The 17,453-nt window shown below is 39.4% G+C and overlaps 1 protein-coding gene across 1 annotated transcript in view; it reads left to right on the top strand.

The window, feature by feature from the left end:
• RASGRF1 (Ras protein specific guanine nucleotide releasing factor 1) overlaps positions 1 to 17,453 on the top strand; it is a 219,042-nt gene that overhangs the window by 138,856 nt on the left and 62,733 nt on the right. The window contains exons 12-13 of the mRNA XM_043981671.1: positions 3,645 to 3,781; positions 14,264 to 14,346. Of these exons, the coding sequence (XP_043837606.1) occupies positions 3,645 to 3,781; positions 14,264 to 14,346 (220 nt within the window). The remainder of the gene's footprint in view (positions 1 to 3,644; positions 3,782 to 14,263; positions 14,347 to 17,453) is intronic.

Below are 17,453 nucleotides of genomic sequence, written 5' to 3' on the forward strand. Positions count from 1 at the left end.
TTATCTATTCCAAATAAAATATAAAATCCTGAAACGCATGAACTATTTCTTTTTTTTTCATTGTACCCCAGTGCTTAAAACACAGTAGATGTCTAATAAATGTCTAATAAATTCAATTTAATTTGAAGGGACAGAAAGAATAAATATTCTTACCTCTCTTCCCCTCTTTTTTACAGATTAGGAAATGGAGGTACAGTACCTAGGTCCCAAGTTTGTCTTCCTGCATCCTAAATTAGTTTGGAGGGACCCAGATCATATATAACCATGGTCATGTGCCCATAATCCCAAGTCACAGAGAGGGAGTTAATGCTGACCCTCTTAGCTATGGTGAAAAGCCTTCCAGGAAATTTCTATTCTCCCTTCCCCAGCTGGTGAAGTCCTAGCTAAAAACTCCATCAGAAGGAAGCACAGATAATACAGGACCTCCCCTAGATTAGAACATTGCAGTTTGAAAAGAGGAGCTCAGGCAGGCAAGGTAGGGCTACACCTTATGTCCATCAAGGGTATTAGTCTTATTAGTGTATTCATAGATGCGGTACTTTAATTTCTGCAGTTCCTTCCCCAAAGCAACTCCCATTGGAGTTCACGCTATTCTTTCATTTGTTTTAATAGCCAAAGTGTTCATAGCAATTTCTAGATTCATAAACATGAATTCCTTAGCTTCTGTGTCTATCACTTCATATGAGCCAGTGCTTCTTTCTGGACATCTTCTAATGAAGAGGGAGGATATGCCAAAAGGAATCTATTTGGACTTTGTGGAAATTGTGGCACAGAAATGGGAGCTTTTGTTTTCCTAAATGTCCTAGTCTTTTAGAGAAAGTGGAACCAAATGTCAGTCAAGGAATGTTCGTTCTTCTTATAAAACCAAAGGCTGCTAAGAGTACAGTCCATTGTCATCTTGCCCTGGGCATGTAACCACAGATTACTACACAGTTCATTACCATCTTTTAGACTTGTTGTATTTGAATTCAGAGGATGGAACTAGGAGTCATTGGTAAAGTTACAAATAGGTCAGTTTGAGATTAAAATCAACAAAAAATTCCTAACAAAGCTATCCAAAAATGGAATGAGCTACCTTGGGGGCAGCTAGGTGGTGCAGTGGATAGAGCACTGGCCCTGGAGGCAGGAGCACCTGAGTTCAAATCTGGACTCAGACACTTGACACTTACTAGCTGTGTGACCCTGGGCAAGTCACTTACCCCAATTGCCTCCCCCACCCCACCCCCCCAAAAAACACAAAGAATTCAGAAGAAAAAGAAAAGAAAAGAAGAAGAGGCTGGGTGATTATATTTTAAGAATGTCATAGTAAAGATTTTCAGATGGGGGCTAAACTAGGTGACCATTGAGACTACTTCCAACTCTAAATCCTGCAATTCTGGGATTTTACTGAATGCAGTTTTTGTGTTATAGAGATGAAAGCTAGACCTGGGATTTCACTGGTATAAGTAATTCCCAGGTGAGAAAATTCCTTCTACTAAAACAAATCAACACCTCCTTTAAAACTTATAATCATAGAGAGTTGGCTAAAGCACTGAGAAATTAGCACAGAGCTCTGTGCTCAGGGTCACAGAATCAGGATGTGTCAAAGGTGGTACTTGAACCCAGATCTTCCTGGCTTTGAGACCAGTTCTCTATCCTGTACAACACTGTGCCTCTTGTTTGTGATATGAACACTGTTTCTCTATACTCTGGACATAGCTATCACAACATTTATGTGCTTGTATAAGAAATAGTCTCTCAATCCACAGTCTCTCCACAATCTTTAACCTTCCTGCCAATTTGATGTGGAGCAAGTTGCTTTACCACTCAAATGGTTTGAAGGGAGGTATGTTACACTAGAAGGGCAAGTGGGTGGTACAGCAGATAGATCACTAGGCCTAGAATAAGGAAAACCTGAGTTCAAATCCAGCCTCAGACACTTACTAGCTGTGTGACCCTGGGCAAGTCACTTAAACCTGTTTGCCTCAGTTTCATCTGTAAAAAAATGATTTGGAGAAGGAAATGGCAAACCACTCCATTATCTTTGCCAAGAAAACCTCAAATGGCATCACAAAGAGTCAGACGTATCTGAAAAATTACTAAACAACACTGACATGCATTGGTGAAGAGATTTCCCAAACTAGGATCTCTATATACCAATGGAATCATGGTATCCAGATGAAAACCAAAAAAAAAAGTTCCCCCTTCTTAGAATGGAAGAATGGAAGAACTGAAAGAGACTTACATGAAACCTTCTGGTCCGACCTCTTCCTTTCATAAATAAGGAAGTTGAAGCCCAGAAAGATAAAATGACTGCCCAAGATCACCCAGCTGGTGAGTGGTGGAGCCAATACTAGAACCCAAGGTCTCCTGCCATCATTATGTACTAGACAAAATAATAATGGTCCCTTTTGTGATGCCTTCATCTCACGAAGCTGGGCACTCAAGAATGTAGGAATAGTTTCAGGTATTTAATAAGATAAGAATGCTGTGGATTTAGTTTCCCTTCAAAGAGCTTGAAATTTTACAACATTCCAGACAAAACCACAAAAAAGCAGACATTCTGACATCTATCAAACTGCCCTTTGGTTTCGGAGGAAGCATTTAAGGCTTAAGGAGGGAGGGCAGATGAGGCAAAGGGAGGTGTGTATATGTGTGTGAAGAAGGGAAACAGGGAGATAAAGAAATAGAGACAGATGTGAGAGGAGAGATGAAGGAGGAAAAGACATGGGTGGGGAGATAAGGGAGAAAGAAAACAAGTGACAGAAACTGAGAGGAGAGAAAGGGCAGGGAGTGAGAGAGAAAAGAAGACCAGAGAAGAGAAGGGAAAGAGGAAGGAAAGACAAAGGAAGGCAGAGAAAAAATGAGAGAGGGGAAAAGATGAGAGACAAAGAGAAAGTGGAGGAGATGGGGGAGAAAGACAGAAAGAGAAAAAGAAATAGAAGGAAAGAGACAGAGATAGAGAGACAGAAAGAGAACTGTAAATAAAATGAACAAATTCAAAACAAATTTCCAAGTTCTGGATGGCCTTTACACAAATGTACAGGCCAAGATCCTGGTCACACTTCCCAGGGTACACCATTTCATCTCCACACTTTATATGCCTTTTCACGGGTAGACTCCCAGGCCTGGAATGTGCTTCCTCTTCATCTCTGTCTCACAGAATTCTTGCCTTTCTTCAAAGACCAATTAGGTGCCCCTCTTGTAGTAGTCCTTTGCTGCTCTCCCCCAATTGTTAGTTCTCCTTCCCATTTGAAAATGGTTTATGTGTATTACTTGGTATATATCTTCTATTTACTTATGTGCATGATGTATATAACAATAAAATATAAGCTGCAAGGTAGTTTTTCTCTTTGTATCCTAGCACCTAGCACAGCACCTTACACATAAGAGATACTTAATATATTTGTTGAGTTGAATTGAATAGATTTGATTTTATTGATTTTATTTGCCCCTTTCCTGCCTGTAAAATAAGTGATTCCCCAACTTAGAGATGACTCAGGAAAAATAATAAGTAGTCATACTTGCTATAAAACTGCTGTGTACAATGTTTAAGCTAATGTATCTAAAATTTTAGTTGTTATGTTATTTAAAAAAGCATTCTAGCAAAGAGAGGAGGGAAAGAAAATATGTTCTTTAAGAATGATCTCTTTTGAATTCTAAAGATAAAACCTCTGGACAAGATATAGATCATTTGGATTTTAAGATTGTGGTGGAGCCTAAAGATTCTCCATCTTTCACTGTCATCCTTGTGGCCTCCTCCAGACAAGAGAAAGCTGCCTGGACAAGTGACATTAGTCAGGTAAGAAGAAATCTGAGCAGAAAGTGTAACTTCCTCTGAAGGGCTCAAGGATTTGGTTTTCCTGGATGTGGATAATGGGAGGGTTTTACCAATTTACCCTGTAGCTAATTGCAAAAAGTGGAAGAGCAAACAATGTCTAACAGGGCAGATAGAGATGGAAATATTGACAAGCTCTGTGGATCCTCATGAAGAGATAAGCTCCCCTATCCTATATGTATACATGAAATATTAACCAATGGAAACCCTTCCTAAGAGAAAACAATCAAGCAAAATAACCGAAAATATGAATTCCCAATAATGGAGGCAAATTAGTCTGAACAAGTTACTTAAAGGATCAAAAAATCTATCATGAAACTCAAGAAGCCCCCAACATAAACTACCTGAAGATACAATTTAGCCTTGGAGGCAGGTAGGTGGTTCAGTGGATACAGGGCTGAGCTTGGAATCAGGAAGACCTGAGTTTAACTCCAGCCTCAGACACTTACTAGCTGTATGATCCTGAGCAAGTCATTTAACCTCTGTTTGCCTTAATACACTGGAGAAGGAAATGGCCAACCACTCTAGTATCTTTGGAAGAAAATCCCATAGATGGCATTGGTTGTTCTTTGGTCCATGAGATCATGAAGAAACAGATAGGACTGAACTACTGAATAAGAAGGATTTAGCTGTAGTCTTAAGAATTTACCAAATTAAAGTATAATTTAGAAAAACTGGAACTTTTATGTCATACAAAATTCCTGACAAAATATTGAGTCATTTATTCATCAGAATGAACCAGCATTTTCGAAATAGACTCTAAACCACATACAACTAGAGCTAGAAGATTGTGTGGAAGCTAAATCTGAAAAGATGTGGAACAGATGTAACAACTACCTGAGAAGCCCTGCCAGATTTGATTCACAAAAGGGTCAATTGACTTTGCTTAGTTCAGTGCCACAGAAGGCATCTCTATTCCTTAAGAAATGTATGCTCTCAAGAGAGACCAGGCAGGAAAGTATGGATGGATTGATGCAAATCCATCACCACTATTGTAAAAACAACCCAAAGCATAAGCCTTTTGGGTCAGTGTTACTAATTAATCAAGAAACATTAAGGCCTACTATGTTCCAAAAAGAACATTATCACATTTACTTGAGAAGATAAAGAGTTAATCATTATTTGAAGGATCACACATTCCTGAAAGGCTAGAGAGGAAAAAAATGAATGACTTTGTTAAGCAAGGTAGGTTATTATTAAAGCATTCTATTCAAATTTGTACCTGGCTGCCTGCCTGGTGGCCTACCTGCCATTAAGTGTTACAGACATCTGGTGGAATTTATCCAGTTGGTGTTGATATAGATGACACCCTTGTAGCTGCATAGCAACATATTTAAAAGAAGCCAGATTCCCACAGAGAAAAAACAGAGTTCAGGACCAGAAGTCAATGTGGTTGTCAGTTCTATACTTATAGTGCCTTACATGTAGCAGTTGCTTAAACAAATAAATGTTTGTTAAATTGAATTCTCAATTTCCTCTTGGGAGTTGGGGACAGATTAAGGAAGATGGGAAAGGATGTTGGGAAAAGAGAGACAGTTGAAGTATTTGATTAGCTAAACTATAGTTATAATATCCTTGTATAAATTGCTATATATCTACATCTATATAGAGATTTAGACACAGACAAATTTATGCATATATATATATGTAAAAAATATGACCCATATGTGGCTTTATAGATGATATATTCACCCATTTCATGCAGAGTGTAAGTTCCTTGAGGATAGGGAGGTTTGGGTTGGGGATGGGTTCTGTCCCCAGAACCTAGTACAGTACACATAGTAGATACTTAATAAGTGTTTATTAAATTCAACTTTTAGTTGCTGCAAACTTAACTGGGAATTCTATGAACTGTCAGCCTGACAAATTTTCAAGCATTTAGCAGTAGCAATTGACTTTACAGTAATCCTCTCAGAGTAACCAAAACCTAAAACCTTTGCCATTTTGCCACCTGATTTTAAATAGCTAGTTCCTAAATTCTAGCCATTAACCCTTTCCCTTACTCATATACAAGTGAGAGCCAATGAGTCAAAATTCTACATTACAGTAATTGTAAATTGTAAAACAGAGCTTAGAAACGCTAATAAATATGAACAGTTGTTCAAATTTCTTTGTGTCCATTCTGTGGTGGAGCCAAGAACAGCATGTGTTTATAAGGAAACATATCTGGCCAATGTTATTGAACCACCTCCTCCTGGTACCTGAGCCTGACTCTCTGCCTGTAGGTGTATCTCCCTAGGAAGCTATAGATTTGTCCTTTCAAGCCTGCTTAGTATTTTTGTTAGACCTCTTAATTTGGATCATTAGATACTAATGAGTAAAGTCAGATAAGAGAATCAATCCCCATAAAAGGAAAAAATTCTTCCAGGATAGGAATGTAAATGTGATTCCAAAAAAAAAAGTTTTATTCCTAGCATTTATTTAATCTTGTCTATGTTGTTGATTTTAAATGTTGATACTTTGATGAATCCCTTATCCTAATCTTGTGAGTGTGCTCCCTCTATCAACACAGATTAGAACTCATTTACATTTCTACCATATTCTTATTCCTCCTATAAACCAAAGTCTACTGACCTCCTAAATGTCATCTAGAGTGCCAAGCATTCCATTCAGCATAGAACACTATGATACACAGAGTAGTAGTACATTAAAACCTGGAGCACTTAATGGGATGGTTGAGTAGGCATTTCCTATTCTCCTCAGTTTCCATTTTCCACTCAACTCCCTCAAGGCTCATGTCTTCTAGAAAGCCAAGTCATGCCTTGGGCTCATTCTCCTGCAAGAGTTCTTCTCTAGGTCTTTCAGATGCCAGATCCATTACTCTATCCACTGTATCACTAAGATGCTTAATATTGCTACTAATAATAATACTAATAGTGTTAATATGATGCTTTAAGATTTGCAAAGAGCTTTGTGTATATTAATTCATTTAAGCTTTATCTTTCCCCTGACCCAGTATCCATGAGGTATAATAAAAAGAGCATTCACAAAAGGGTCAATTAACTCTGCTTAGTGCAGTGCCACAGAAGGCACCTCTATTTCTTTTTCTTTTCTTTTCTTTTTTTTATTTTGGTTGGGGCAATAAGGGTTAAGTGACTTGCCCAAAGTCACACAGCTAGTAAGTGTCAAGTGTCTGAGACCAGATTTGAGCTCAAGTCCTCCTGAATCCAGGGCCGGTGCTTTATCCGCTGTGCCACCTTCTCTATTTCTTAACAAATGTATGCTCTCATGAGGCCAAGCAGGAAAATCCTGGTGGATTGGTACAAATCCATCACCACTACTGTAAAAACAACCCAAAGCATAAGCCTTTTGGGTCAATATCACTAATTAATCAAGAAGCATTAAGCCCTACTGTGTTTCAGAAAGCACATTATTAGATTTGCTCTTAATTCCTATGTGTACTTGGGCAACTCATTTAATCTTTCTTTTCTTTTCTTTTTTTGGTGAGGCAGTTGGGGTTAAGTGACTTGCCCAGAGTCACACAGCTAGTATGTGTCAAGTGTCTGAGGTCGGATTTGAACTCAGGTCCTCCTGAATCCAGGGCCGGCAACTCTATCCACTGTGCCACCCAGCTGCCCCTCATTTAATCTTTCTAAACCTCAGTTTCCTCATTGGTAAAATAAAAAGGTTAATCTAGATGCTATCTAAGGCCCCTTCCATCTCTAAATCCCATGTATCCAGGAACATTTGGTCCAGACAAGCTCTCAGTCTGGACTGCGTAGCACCAGTTATCCCTCACCAGCCTGAGGCTGTTCTGGATACAAATAGTACCCAGGATGTCATTACAATATGTTACCTCTCCCAAATTATTAAGCACATTGAGTTACAGCCAAGCTGACCAATATGCTTTTCCAATGACTCTAGCTTATTAAGTGTTTCAAATTACTGTCTAATCAATTCAGCTGTCATGTACCCCAGACAAATTCAATTGATGACCAATCAGTGGTGATTGACCCTATTGGCCAAATATGCTCTATTACAATATCTAATGTCTTTGGGTTCTTAGTCTCCTAGATCTGCTCTGAGAAAAAAATAGAGAGATAGAGATAGATAGATATCGAGAGAAAGAAAGAGAGAGAGAGAGAGAGAGAGAGAGAGAGAGAGAGAGAGAGAGAGAGAGAGAGAGAGAGAGAGAGAGAGAGAGATTGAGACATTTATCTCTATCTATCTCTATCTCTATATTTTTTCTCAGGGCAGTACTAGGAAACTTAGAACCCAATGACATTAGATATTGTAATAGAACATGTTTGGCCAATATGGTCAACTGCCATCTGTACCAGCATAAGACATTTTCTACCTCCCGCTGCCAGCCCATTATCCCAGCTGGGATGGGGAGGATCTCTATTGCAAAGAAAAGCAACCCTCCCTTCGACTGGAAGCCTTCTATCTTCTGCTGGGTCTCTCCTTTAAAGGCAAAGGAGTAAGAGTAACATCCTCCACTCAATGATGAACATTCTCACACCTAGTCACACCTAGGCATACTCTTCACATCCCAGTGATTCTGAACACCTATAGATCATCATCCAAACCCCTCTCCACACCCCATTCCACTTGATTCCTCATTCCCATCCACCCCAGCCCTACCAATCCCAAAATTTCATTCTAACTCCACCCAACCCATTCACAGTGCCCTCTGTTCCATAGTCAACAAACTTCCCTTCATCTTTTTTTTTTTTTTTGGTAAGGCAATTGGGGTTAAGTGACTTGCCCAGGGTCACACAGCTAGTAAGTGTTAAGTGTCTGAAGCCGGATTTGAACTCAGGTACTCCTGAATCCAGGGCCGGTGCTTTATCCACTGCGCCACCTAGCCACCCCTTTTTTAAATTTTTTTTAAACTTCCCTTCATCTTAAACTTTTCCTCTCCCGTTCCTTCCATCTGCTAGCTATTACTAAAACCTGGCTTTCCCTTGATGACATAGCTTCCCTAGCCACCCCTTCCAGTACTGGATATACCTTCTCTCATTCTCCCTCAACTCATTGGTCAAGGCAGGGGAGTTGGAATACTCTTTGCTGCCCTTGATTCATCTCCAAGTTCTTTCCCTTCCTCCATCATTCAGTAAATTCTCTCCCTTTGATGTCCATGCTATTTATATCTACTACCTAATCAAAATCTTGGTAGCTGTGGTCTACAAACCCCAAGGTCACTCCCCTTCCTTCCTCAATAAGTGTGATACCTGGCTTACAATTTCTCTGTCTTTCCCAATTCCTGCCCTCATCATTGGAAACTTCAACATACATATTGATTCTCCCTAAAATACCCTCACCACTCAGTTCTTCAGCCTACTCATTTCCCATGAGCTACTCCTCCACCCAGCCTCAGTCATACCCACCCACAAATATACCACCTCCATATTCAGGAATTCTGAAATCCTTTTATTCCACCATAATCCATTGGCTTTTCACCCTCTGCCTTCTCTTCCATCATCCTATTCTTCATTTGCACTGTGACTCTAATCCCTTGACCCCTCAGTTCTCTCTTAGGCCATCTCCTCTGTACTAGCTACTCTTTCCTCTTCTCCCCATCTTGACTCCTTGGTAAACCAATTCAACCCTATACTGTCTTCCTCCACTGAATCTCTTGCCCCCTTAACATATTACCAATTACATTCAGACAAGCTTCAATCCTGGATCACTCCCACCCTTTGTTGTCTTTACACCTACATAAGTGCTTCTGAATAAAGGTGGAGAAAAATCACACAACCATTCTGACTGGGTACAATATAAATTTATGTTACATAACCTCAACTGGGCCTTCACAGCTGCTACATAATTCTACTATACCTCTCTTATCAACTCACTATCTCACTATTCACAACAACTTTTCCAAAACCTTTTCATCCCTCCTCAAACTTCTCATGGCTCCCCCTCCCCAACTCTCACAACTGAGAATCTTGCCTCATATTTTACAGGGAGAAAAATTAAGCCATTCATTCTGAGCTCCTCTTTTCCCCTCTTCCTTGTCTCCTATCACTCAAGTGCTTTCTATGGCTTTCTCCTCCTTCACTCCTGTTTCACATGATGAAGCGGCCTTACTCCTTACAGAGGCCAACCCTGCTATTTGTTCAAGTGATCTTATTCCATCCTATATCCTTCAAGAGATTGACCCTTCCATCATCCCCACTCTTTTACTTGTTTTCAATCTCTCCCTCTCTACTGATTCATTTCCCACTGCCTACAAACATGCCCATGTCTCCCCTATCCTGAAAAAACCCCTCATTTGATCCTTCCATCCCTGCTAATTATCTTCCTACATCTCTTCTGCACTTTTTAGCTAAACTCCTTGAAAAGGCTGTCTACAATAGGTGCCTCCACTTTCTCTCCTCTCACTCTCTTCTTAACAGCCTGAAATCTGATTTCTGATAATATCATTCTATGGAAATTGCTCTTTCTAAAGTTATTAATGACCTCTTAGTTACCAAATCCAAAAGCCTTTTCTCAATCCTTATCCTCCTCAGTCCTTTTCTCTCTCAGCCTTTGACACTGTTGATCACTCTCTTCTCGTTAATACTCTCTTCTCTCAAGATGTTCAGGTCCCATTCTCTCCTGGTTTTCCTCCTACCTCTCTGATCACTCCTTCTCTGTCTCCTTTACTAAATCCTCATACATATCACACCCTCTCACTGTAGGTGTCCCTCAAGGTTCTGTCTTGGGCCCTCTTCTCTCCTCCCTCTATACTACTTCCCTCATCAGTTCTTATGGATTTAATAACTATCTCTGTGCTGAAGATTCTCAAATCTACCTATCCTGCCCCAATCTCTCTGCTGACCTCCAATTTCACATTTCCAGCTGCCTTTAAGACATATCAAACTGGATGTCCAGTAGACATCTTAAACTCAGTATGTCCAAACTGAACTCATTATCTTTCCCCCTAAACTCTCCCCTCCTCCTATCTTCCCTATGACTACAAAAGGCAACACCATCCTCCCAGTCCCTCAGGTTCACAACCTAGGAGTCATCCTGGATTCCTCATTGTCTCTCTCTCACACACACACCCCTACCCCATATCAAAGCTATTGCCAAAGCCTGCCCATTTCCCCTTTGCATCATCTCTTGAATATAGCCCCATTCTCTCCTCTGACACCACCACCACTCTACTGTGGGCTCTGATCACCTCACTCCTTGATCACAAGAGCTGACTGGTGGGTTTGCCTGCCTCGAGTCTCTCCCCATTCCAATCCATTCTCCATTTAGCCGCTAAAGTAATTTTCCTAAAACACAGGTCTGATCTTGTCACCCTCCTGCCCAACAAACTCCAATGGCTTCCTATTGCCCTAGGAGCAAATACACAGTGTTCTATTTGGCATTCAAAAGCCTTCATAATCTACCCCCTCCTATCTTTCCATTCTTCTTAGCCCTTACTCCCCTACACTTACTCTTTTTTTTTTTTCAGTAAGGCAATTGGGGTTAAGTGACTTGCCCAGGGTCACACAGCTAGTAAGTGTCAAGTGTCTGAGGCCGGATTTGAACTCAGGTCCTCCTGAATCCAGGGCCAGTGCTCTATCCACTGCGCCATCTAGCTGCCCCCCTACACTTACTCTTCAATCCAGTGACACTGGCTTCCTGGCTGCTCTATGAACAAGACACTCTACCTCTTGGTCCTGCATATCTTCTCTGGCTGTCCCCCATGCCTGGAATGTTCTCCCTCCCCAACGCCAACTACTGACCTCCATGGCTTCCTCTAAGTCCCAACTAAAATTCTATCTTCTACAGGAGGTCTTTTCCTCCTGTAGAAGGTCTAACCTCCTCTTAATTCCAGGTCTTTCCTTCTTTTAATTATTTCCTATTTAGGGCAGCTGGGTAAGGACCTGAGTTCAAATCCAGCCTCAGACACTTGACACTTACTAGCTGTGTGATCCTGGGCAAGTTACTTAACCCTCATTGCCCTATTGCCCTGACCCCCCCAAAAAAACAAACAAACAAATTATTTCCTATTTATCCTGTGTATAGCTTGCTTTGTATATATTTATCTATGTTGTCTCCCCATTACACTGTAAACTTCTTGAGGGGAGGAACTGTCTTTTTAACCTCTTTTCATATCCCCAGCACTTAGCACAGAGTCTGGCACAAAGCAAGAGCTTAATAAATGTTTATGGATAAAGTGAGAAATCTCAAAAGACTCCTTTGCAGCATCTGATGGAATCATAGACTGTTAGAAGTAAAAGAGGCGGGGCAGCTAGGTGGCACAGTAGATAGAGCACTGGCCCTGGAGCCAGGAGTACCTGAGTTCAAATCTGGCCTCAGACACTTAACACTTACTAGCTGTGTGACCCTGGGCAAGTCACTTAACCCCAATTGCCTCACTAAAAAAAGAAGAAGAAGAAGAAGAAGAAGAAGAAGAAGAAGAAGAAGAAGAAGAAGAAGAAGAAGAAGAAGAAGTAGCAGAGGCTTTCAAATACATTTAGTTCAGTTGCCCAAAGTAATTTACGAGACTGGGGAGTGGGGGGGAATGAGGAAACTGAGGACCAGGGAAGGGAGGTTAGTATCAAAGAAGCAAGAATGTGCAATTTCCATTTTGCTCTGCTGATTTTAAGCACTGAGCCCTTAAAACCTAGCTAAGTAAATTCTGTTTTTCAGTTACTCATGAACAAGTGAGCACCAAGGTGAGTTAGATACAGAGCTGAGGAAATCCTAAGATACTGGATTCCCGGTTCAGGGTTCTTTCCATGACACCAGGCTGATTCTATGTTGATTATTCATATCACTGCTTGATTCAAACTTTTGGAACTAGATAAGGACCTTGGCTAGTCTCACTCTCTTTTCTTTTTTAACCTTGTGAGGCCATAATGTCTTTTTTAACAATGAGAGAACTTGAAAAGTCTTTGATTCTGTAGTCAACTCTTATTTTTCGAATACTGTTTAAAATAAGTAAGTCAAAAGGTAAGGCTTACAAAATCTTCCCTATAAAGACTTTTTTTGCCATGCATTTGATTTACATTTTGCCTATGTTCATTGAATTGTGACGTATATGAACAAAGGTTAACTTTGCACATTCCAATAATTAAAATCTTCATAATTCTTTCTAATATTACTAATATCTCTTCTCATTGCCCTTTCTTCCACAGTTTAAAAATAATCTGTATACTTTTAATCTTTTCAATCCTTTAACTTTCCCTTTATTTATTCCCTTTCACACTTCCTACAATATGTTCCAAAACTTTTCTTCTCTCCTCAAACCACTTCTATCTCTCCCATTAATCCAAAGGCTCTTAACCTTTTTTGTGTGTCATGGATCCTTTTGGTAGTATAGTAAAGCATATAAGCCCTTACATACCTATTATTACTAACATTCATAATTGAAGGAAATATTAAATTTTAAGTTAAAGATCCTTCAAAATGAAGATGTCATTTTTCAAACAACACTTCCAAAAGAGAATTCATTATGTCTGCCCCTAAACATACCTTTTCCTAACTTCTCTATTTCTGTCAAGGATATCACTACCCTTCTAGTTTATCACCCAGGTTTGCTAATTTGTAGTAATTCTCAACTCTTTACTCTCACTTACCCTCTCTATTCAGTCAGTTACAAAGTCTTATAAATTCTACCTCCATGATATCTCTCACATCTGTCCCTTTGTCTCTACTCACATGGCTACAGTCATAGTTTCAGCTCTCATCACTTTTTACATGGATATTAAAAGCCTTCTAACTGATTTCCATGATTGCATTCTGTCCCTTTCCAATCCAAATAACTAGCAAATTGATATTTCTAAAGCATAAGTCTGATCATGTCATTCCCTTGTCCAAGATACTTCAATGTTTCCCTTTTACCTATAGGATAAAATAAAAATTCCTCAATTTGGCATTTAAAGCTCTTTAGTCTGGCTTCTTACTTCCTCAACAGACTGATTTCACATTATTCCTCTCATATCACTGTGTTCCAAGCAAACTGGCCTATTTGCTTCCCCTCGTATATAGCATTCTATCTCCCACCTTTGCCCAAGATGTCCCCTTAGGCCTGTAATCTACTCACTCTTCACCTCTACTTCTTAGAATTCCTCCATCCTGGGGCAGCTAGTGGATAAAGCATCAGCCCTGAATTCAGGAGGACCCGAGTTCAAATCCACCCTCAGACACTTGACACTTTCTAGCTGTGTGACCCTGGGCAAGTCACTTAACCCCAATTGCCTCACTAAAAAAAAAAAAAAAAAAAAAGAGTCCCTATGGTGCCATCTACTGCACAAAATTCTTGCTGATACCCCCAGTGGTTTGTGTCCTCCCATCTCTCCCCTAAATTACCTTGCACTTACTTTGTATTTATTTGTGTACATATTGTACCCTCAGTAGAAGGTAAGATCCTTGAGGGCAGGGAGGTGGGTTTTTTTAATGTCCCCATTTCTTAGCACAGTACCTTGAACTTAATAGATGCTTAATAAATGCTTGTTGAATTTAATTGATCATTTGGTTAGAAAAGTATTTGATATGTAACACTTTATTCTCTGTTTCTAGTGTGTAGATAATATTAGATGCAATGGCCTCATGATGAATGCATTTGAAGAAAATTCCAAAGTCACTGTCCCTCAAATGATCAAGTAAGTGATTTTTTTAATTACCAGAATTTTCTGAGACAACATTTAAGAAAGTGGTTAAGAATCTAACCATAGGCACTGAGAACCAAACCATTCATTAGTACATGGGTGAGTTTTATAGAGTTCAAAAGTTCCCTTGGGTTTCAACTTCTGTACTTTGCTTCAGTTTCATCATAATTAAACACAAATAGACTTTAGTTAGAAAAATTTCTACCTTTCCAGTTTCTGAAGACATGGTATTTGGAATGTAGGCTATGTTTTCCAGGACCCATAGAAAACCATATCAGAAACCTATAGGAAGCTCAAGAATAATAAATAAATAATAAAATGAATGAATGAATGAATGAATCACAGTTTCCACCCAGCATACTTAAATACTTCTCATTCTCTGTAATCACCTTCCATGCCCACATATGGTCTTAGTCACCCATGACAAGCAAGAACCATAAAATAGGCACCAGGGACCCACCCAAGGAAAAAGATCACGGGCTGGTGCTCCTATCTTGAATTAACTTCCCTGGATTCTTGACCTCTGTTTTCTTTGACTTTTTGATGATTTTTTTTTCTGCCTTAACAATCTTCTGACTCCCAGAATTTCCATTTGCTCCTGACCAAATAAGCTATTCATTTATTACTCAGTCTGGTTCCCAGATTCAGAATTTGCTTTATATCCCTAGCCCATTAATCTCAGACCCTGATATTTGTCCAGATCATTTTCAGGTTTGTCAACCATGAGAATAGCCATAACCTGCTGTCTTTCATACAAAACAACTAGTATCTGACACCATATTATGAACATAAAAACTTTGTTGAACCAAGTGTGGGTAAAAATGAACCTTGCCCCCTCCTCACTTTCCAGTCTGAGGAAAGATCAGGATCAAATGCCAAGTGAAGGCTCACATCAATTTTTATTTTTAATCACTTAAGTCCTTCATATAGTCTAGTTATTTTGGTATCTAAAGTCCATACAATGAACTTCTTTCTAGGCAAGATACATTATAATATGGTCCTTCTAATGTCTTATGCAGGTCCAATGAAAGACACATATTATAGAAAATTCTACGCTCTGGTGGTTTGCATTCTAGTAAGGTTCCAGATTATGTGAGTATAAGCATTTGGCCAAGCATAGTTCTACAGATTAACCTAATTTAGTGGGCCAAGGACCTAAAAGAAATATGGGCTATGTAACAATTGGAATGATGCCACCTGCTGGAGACTTACTGTAGAAAAGTTCCGCCATGAAAGGAAGGTCTTTGAGGGCAAGAACATGCATCTTTTCTTTGGCGTCAGGAAGTGACGTTTGTTAGCGGGAGGAAGAAGGAAGAGCTGGGCGTTCTGACTGGGGCATTTCCTGAGGACTCTGGCGGAGAAGGGAGCTAGAAATGCGCTCTCCCTTTAATAGATAGGAATCTAGGCCTTTCTCTCTCTCTTTACCAAATTCTTATTCTCCTTAATAAATGCTCAAAAGCTTAACTCTTGCTAAAGCTTATAATTTATTGGCGACCACTCATTAGATATTTTAGACAGACTAGCTAGAATTTTAGCCCTTAACAGTTACTAGAAAGTATTTTTTAACAACAACAACAATAACAAAAACCCATTACCTCACTGAAAATTTATTTTTTCTACTACTGCTTATTCTCTTCAAAATAACATGGTTAAAGTTCCACTAATAATGACTACTAACAAAGTCTGTTAGTAAATTTATGGACTCATGAGGTTGTTGTTTTTTAATTTTCTATAAGACTGAGCTAGAGATTTCCTCAGCTTTGTAGAAGGCACAGCTTTGAGGGCATCTTAAGACATTGGACTAAGTAATTTCTAAATTCCTCCAACTCTGAGATTACTGGCCCTTCACAAATGTTAATTTATCTCTCAAATGCCGGCTGACTTTTTACAAAGGCAGCCTTCAGAAATAAAAATATGCATTGTTCAACTATTAGTGATGTCTGATTATAATTTGATAATAACATAGTGATTGTTAGTGGAATCTACTAATTTTTATAAGTATTACATGGCCCAGTGGGTCTAATGGCAGCATGAGTAGCAAGACACCCCATGAATCAAAGAAATATAAAATCATCCATGAAAAAGAACAAGTCCTAAAGTCATGATTCTGATTGGAAGACAAAAAATGACTGTATAATGCTATAAAGTAGAGGAGAGAGTCTGATTGACACCAGGGTGCATGAGTCCTTGATTAATTTGACGTTTCCCAATCAACTTGATAGGAAACCAATACCACACCAAAGGGTAAGGACTTTTATCTAGCAACATCTTAAAAACATCTCCCAAGGAAGCAGACATGTGGCTGACACTCCTAAGAGGAAATAGGAAACTTTTTTTCTAATTTTTTAATTTCTTCTAACTGCCTCCAAAATGACTGAGAATTAGGGTTGGAAGAGCAGTTTATCCCCCATGGTCTCCGAAAGTAAGTTGATTGCCTCTTTGTCTGTGTCTGTGTCTGCTTCAATCTCTCTCTCTCTCTCTCCATATATATATATATATATATATATATATATATATATATATATATATATATATATATATACACACACACATACATATATACATACATGTATATACATATGTGTGTATTTCTGTCATTCTATATATATACATATATACACATATACATATATATATATATATATCTGTCTGTGTGTGTCTGTTTTTCCTTGAATCCCAATTCTTGAACTCCCAAACTTAGGGCTACCCAGTAGGAAACTCTCAAGGCTGGGCAACCCAGGAAATTTCCCTTCTTTGGATAGAAAGATAGATTCCAAAATCACAATGGTGGGGCAGCTAGGTGGTGCAGTGGATAGAGCACTGGCCCTGGAGTCAGGAGGACCTGAGTTCAAGTCCAGCCTCAGACACTTGACACTTACTAGCTGTGTGACCCTGGGCAAGTCACTTAACCCCAATTGCCTCACCAAAAAAAAAAAATCACAATGGCTAGGAAATTCAGAATTCCCCCTCCTTTACATAGAAGGTTAGGGTTCAGGAACTATGTCCTTGAACTCCTCTCTAAGACTATGTAGAAGCACACATCCTCTATTGCCATGTGATTCTGCCACAAATCAATATCATCTGCTTCTGGGTGGAGGGTG

Source organism: Dromiciops gliroides, chromosome 2 (genome assembly GCF_019393635.1).
Source record: "Dromiciops gliroides isolate mDroGli1 chromosome 2, mDroGli1.pri, whole genome shotgun sequence".
In the NCBI taxonomy this organism is placed as follows: Eukaryota; Metazoa; Chordata; class Mammalia; order Microbiotheria; family Microbiotheriidae; genus Dromiciops; species Dromiciops gliroides.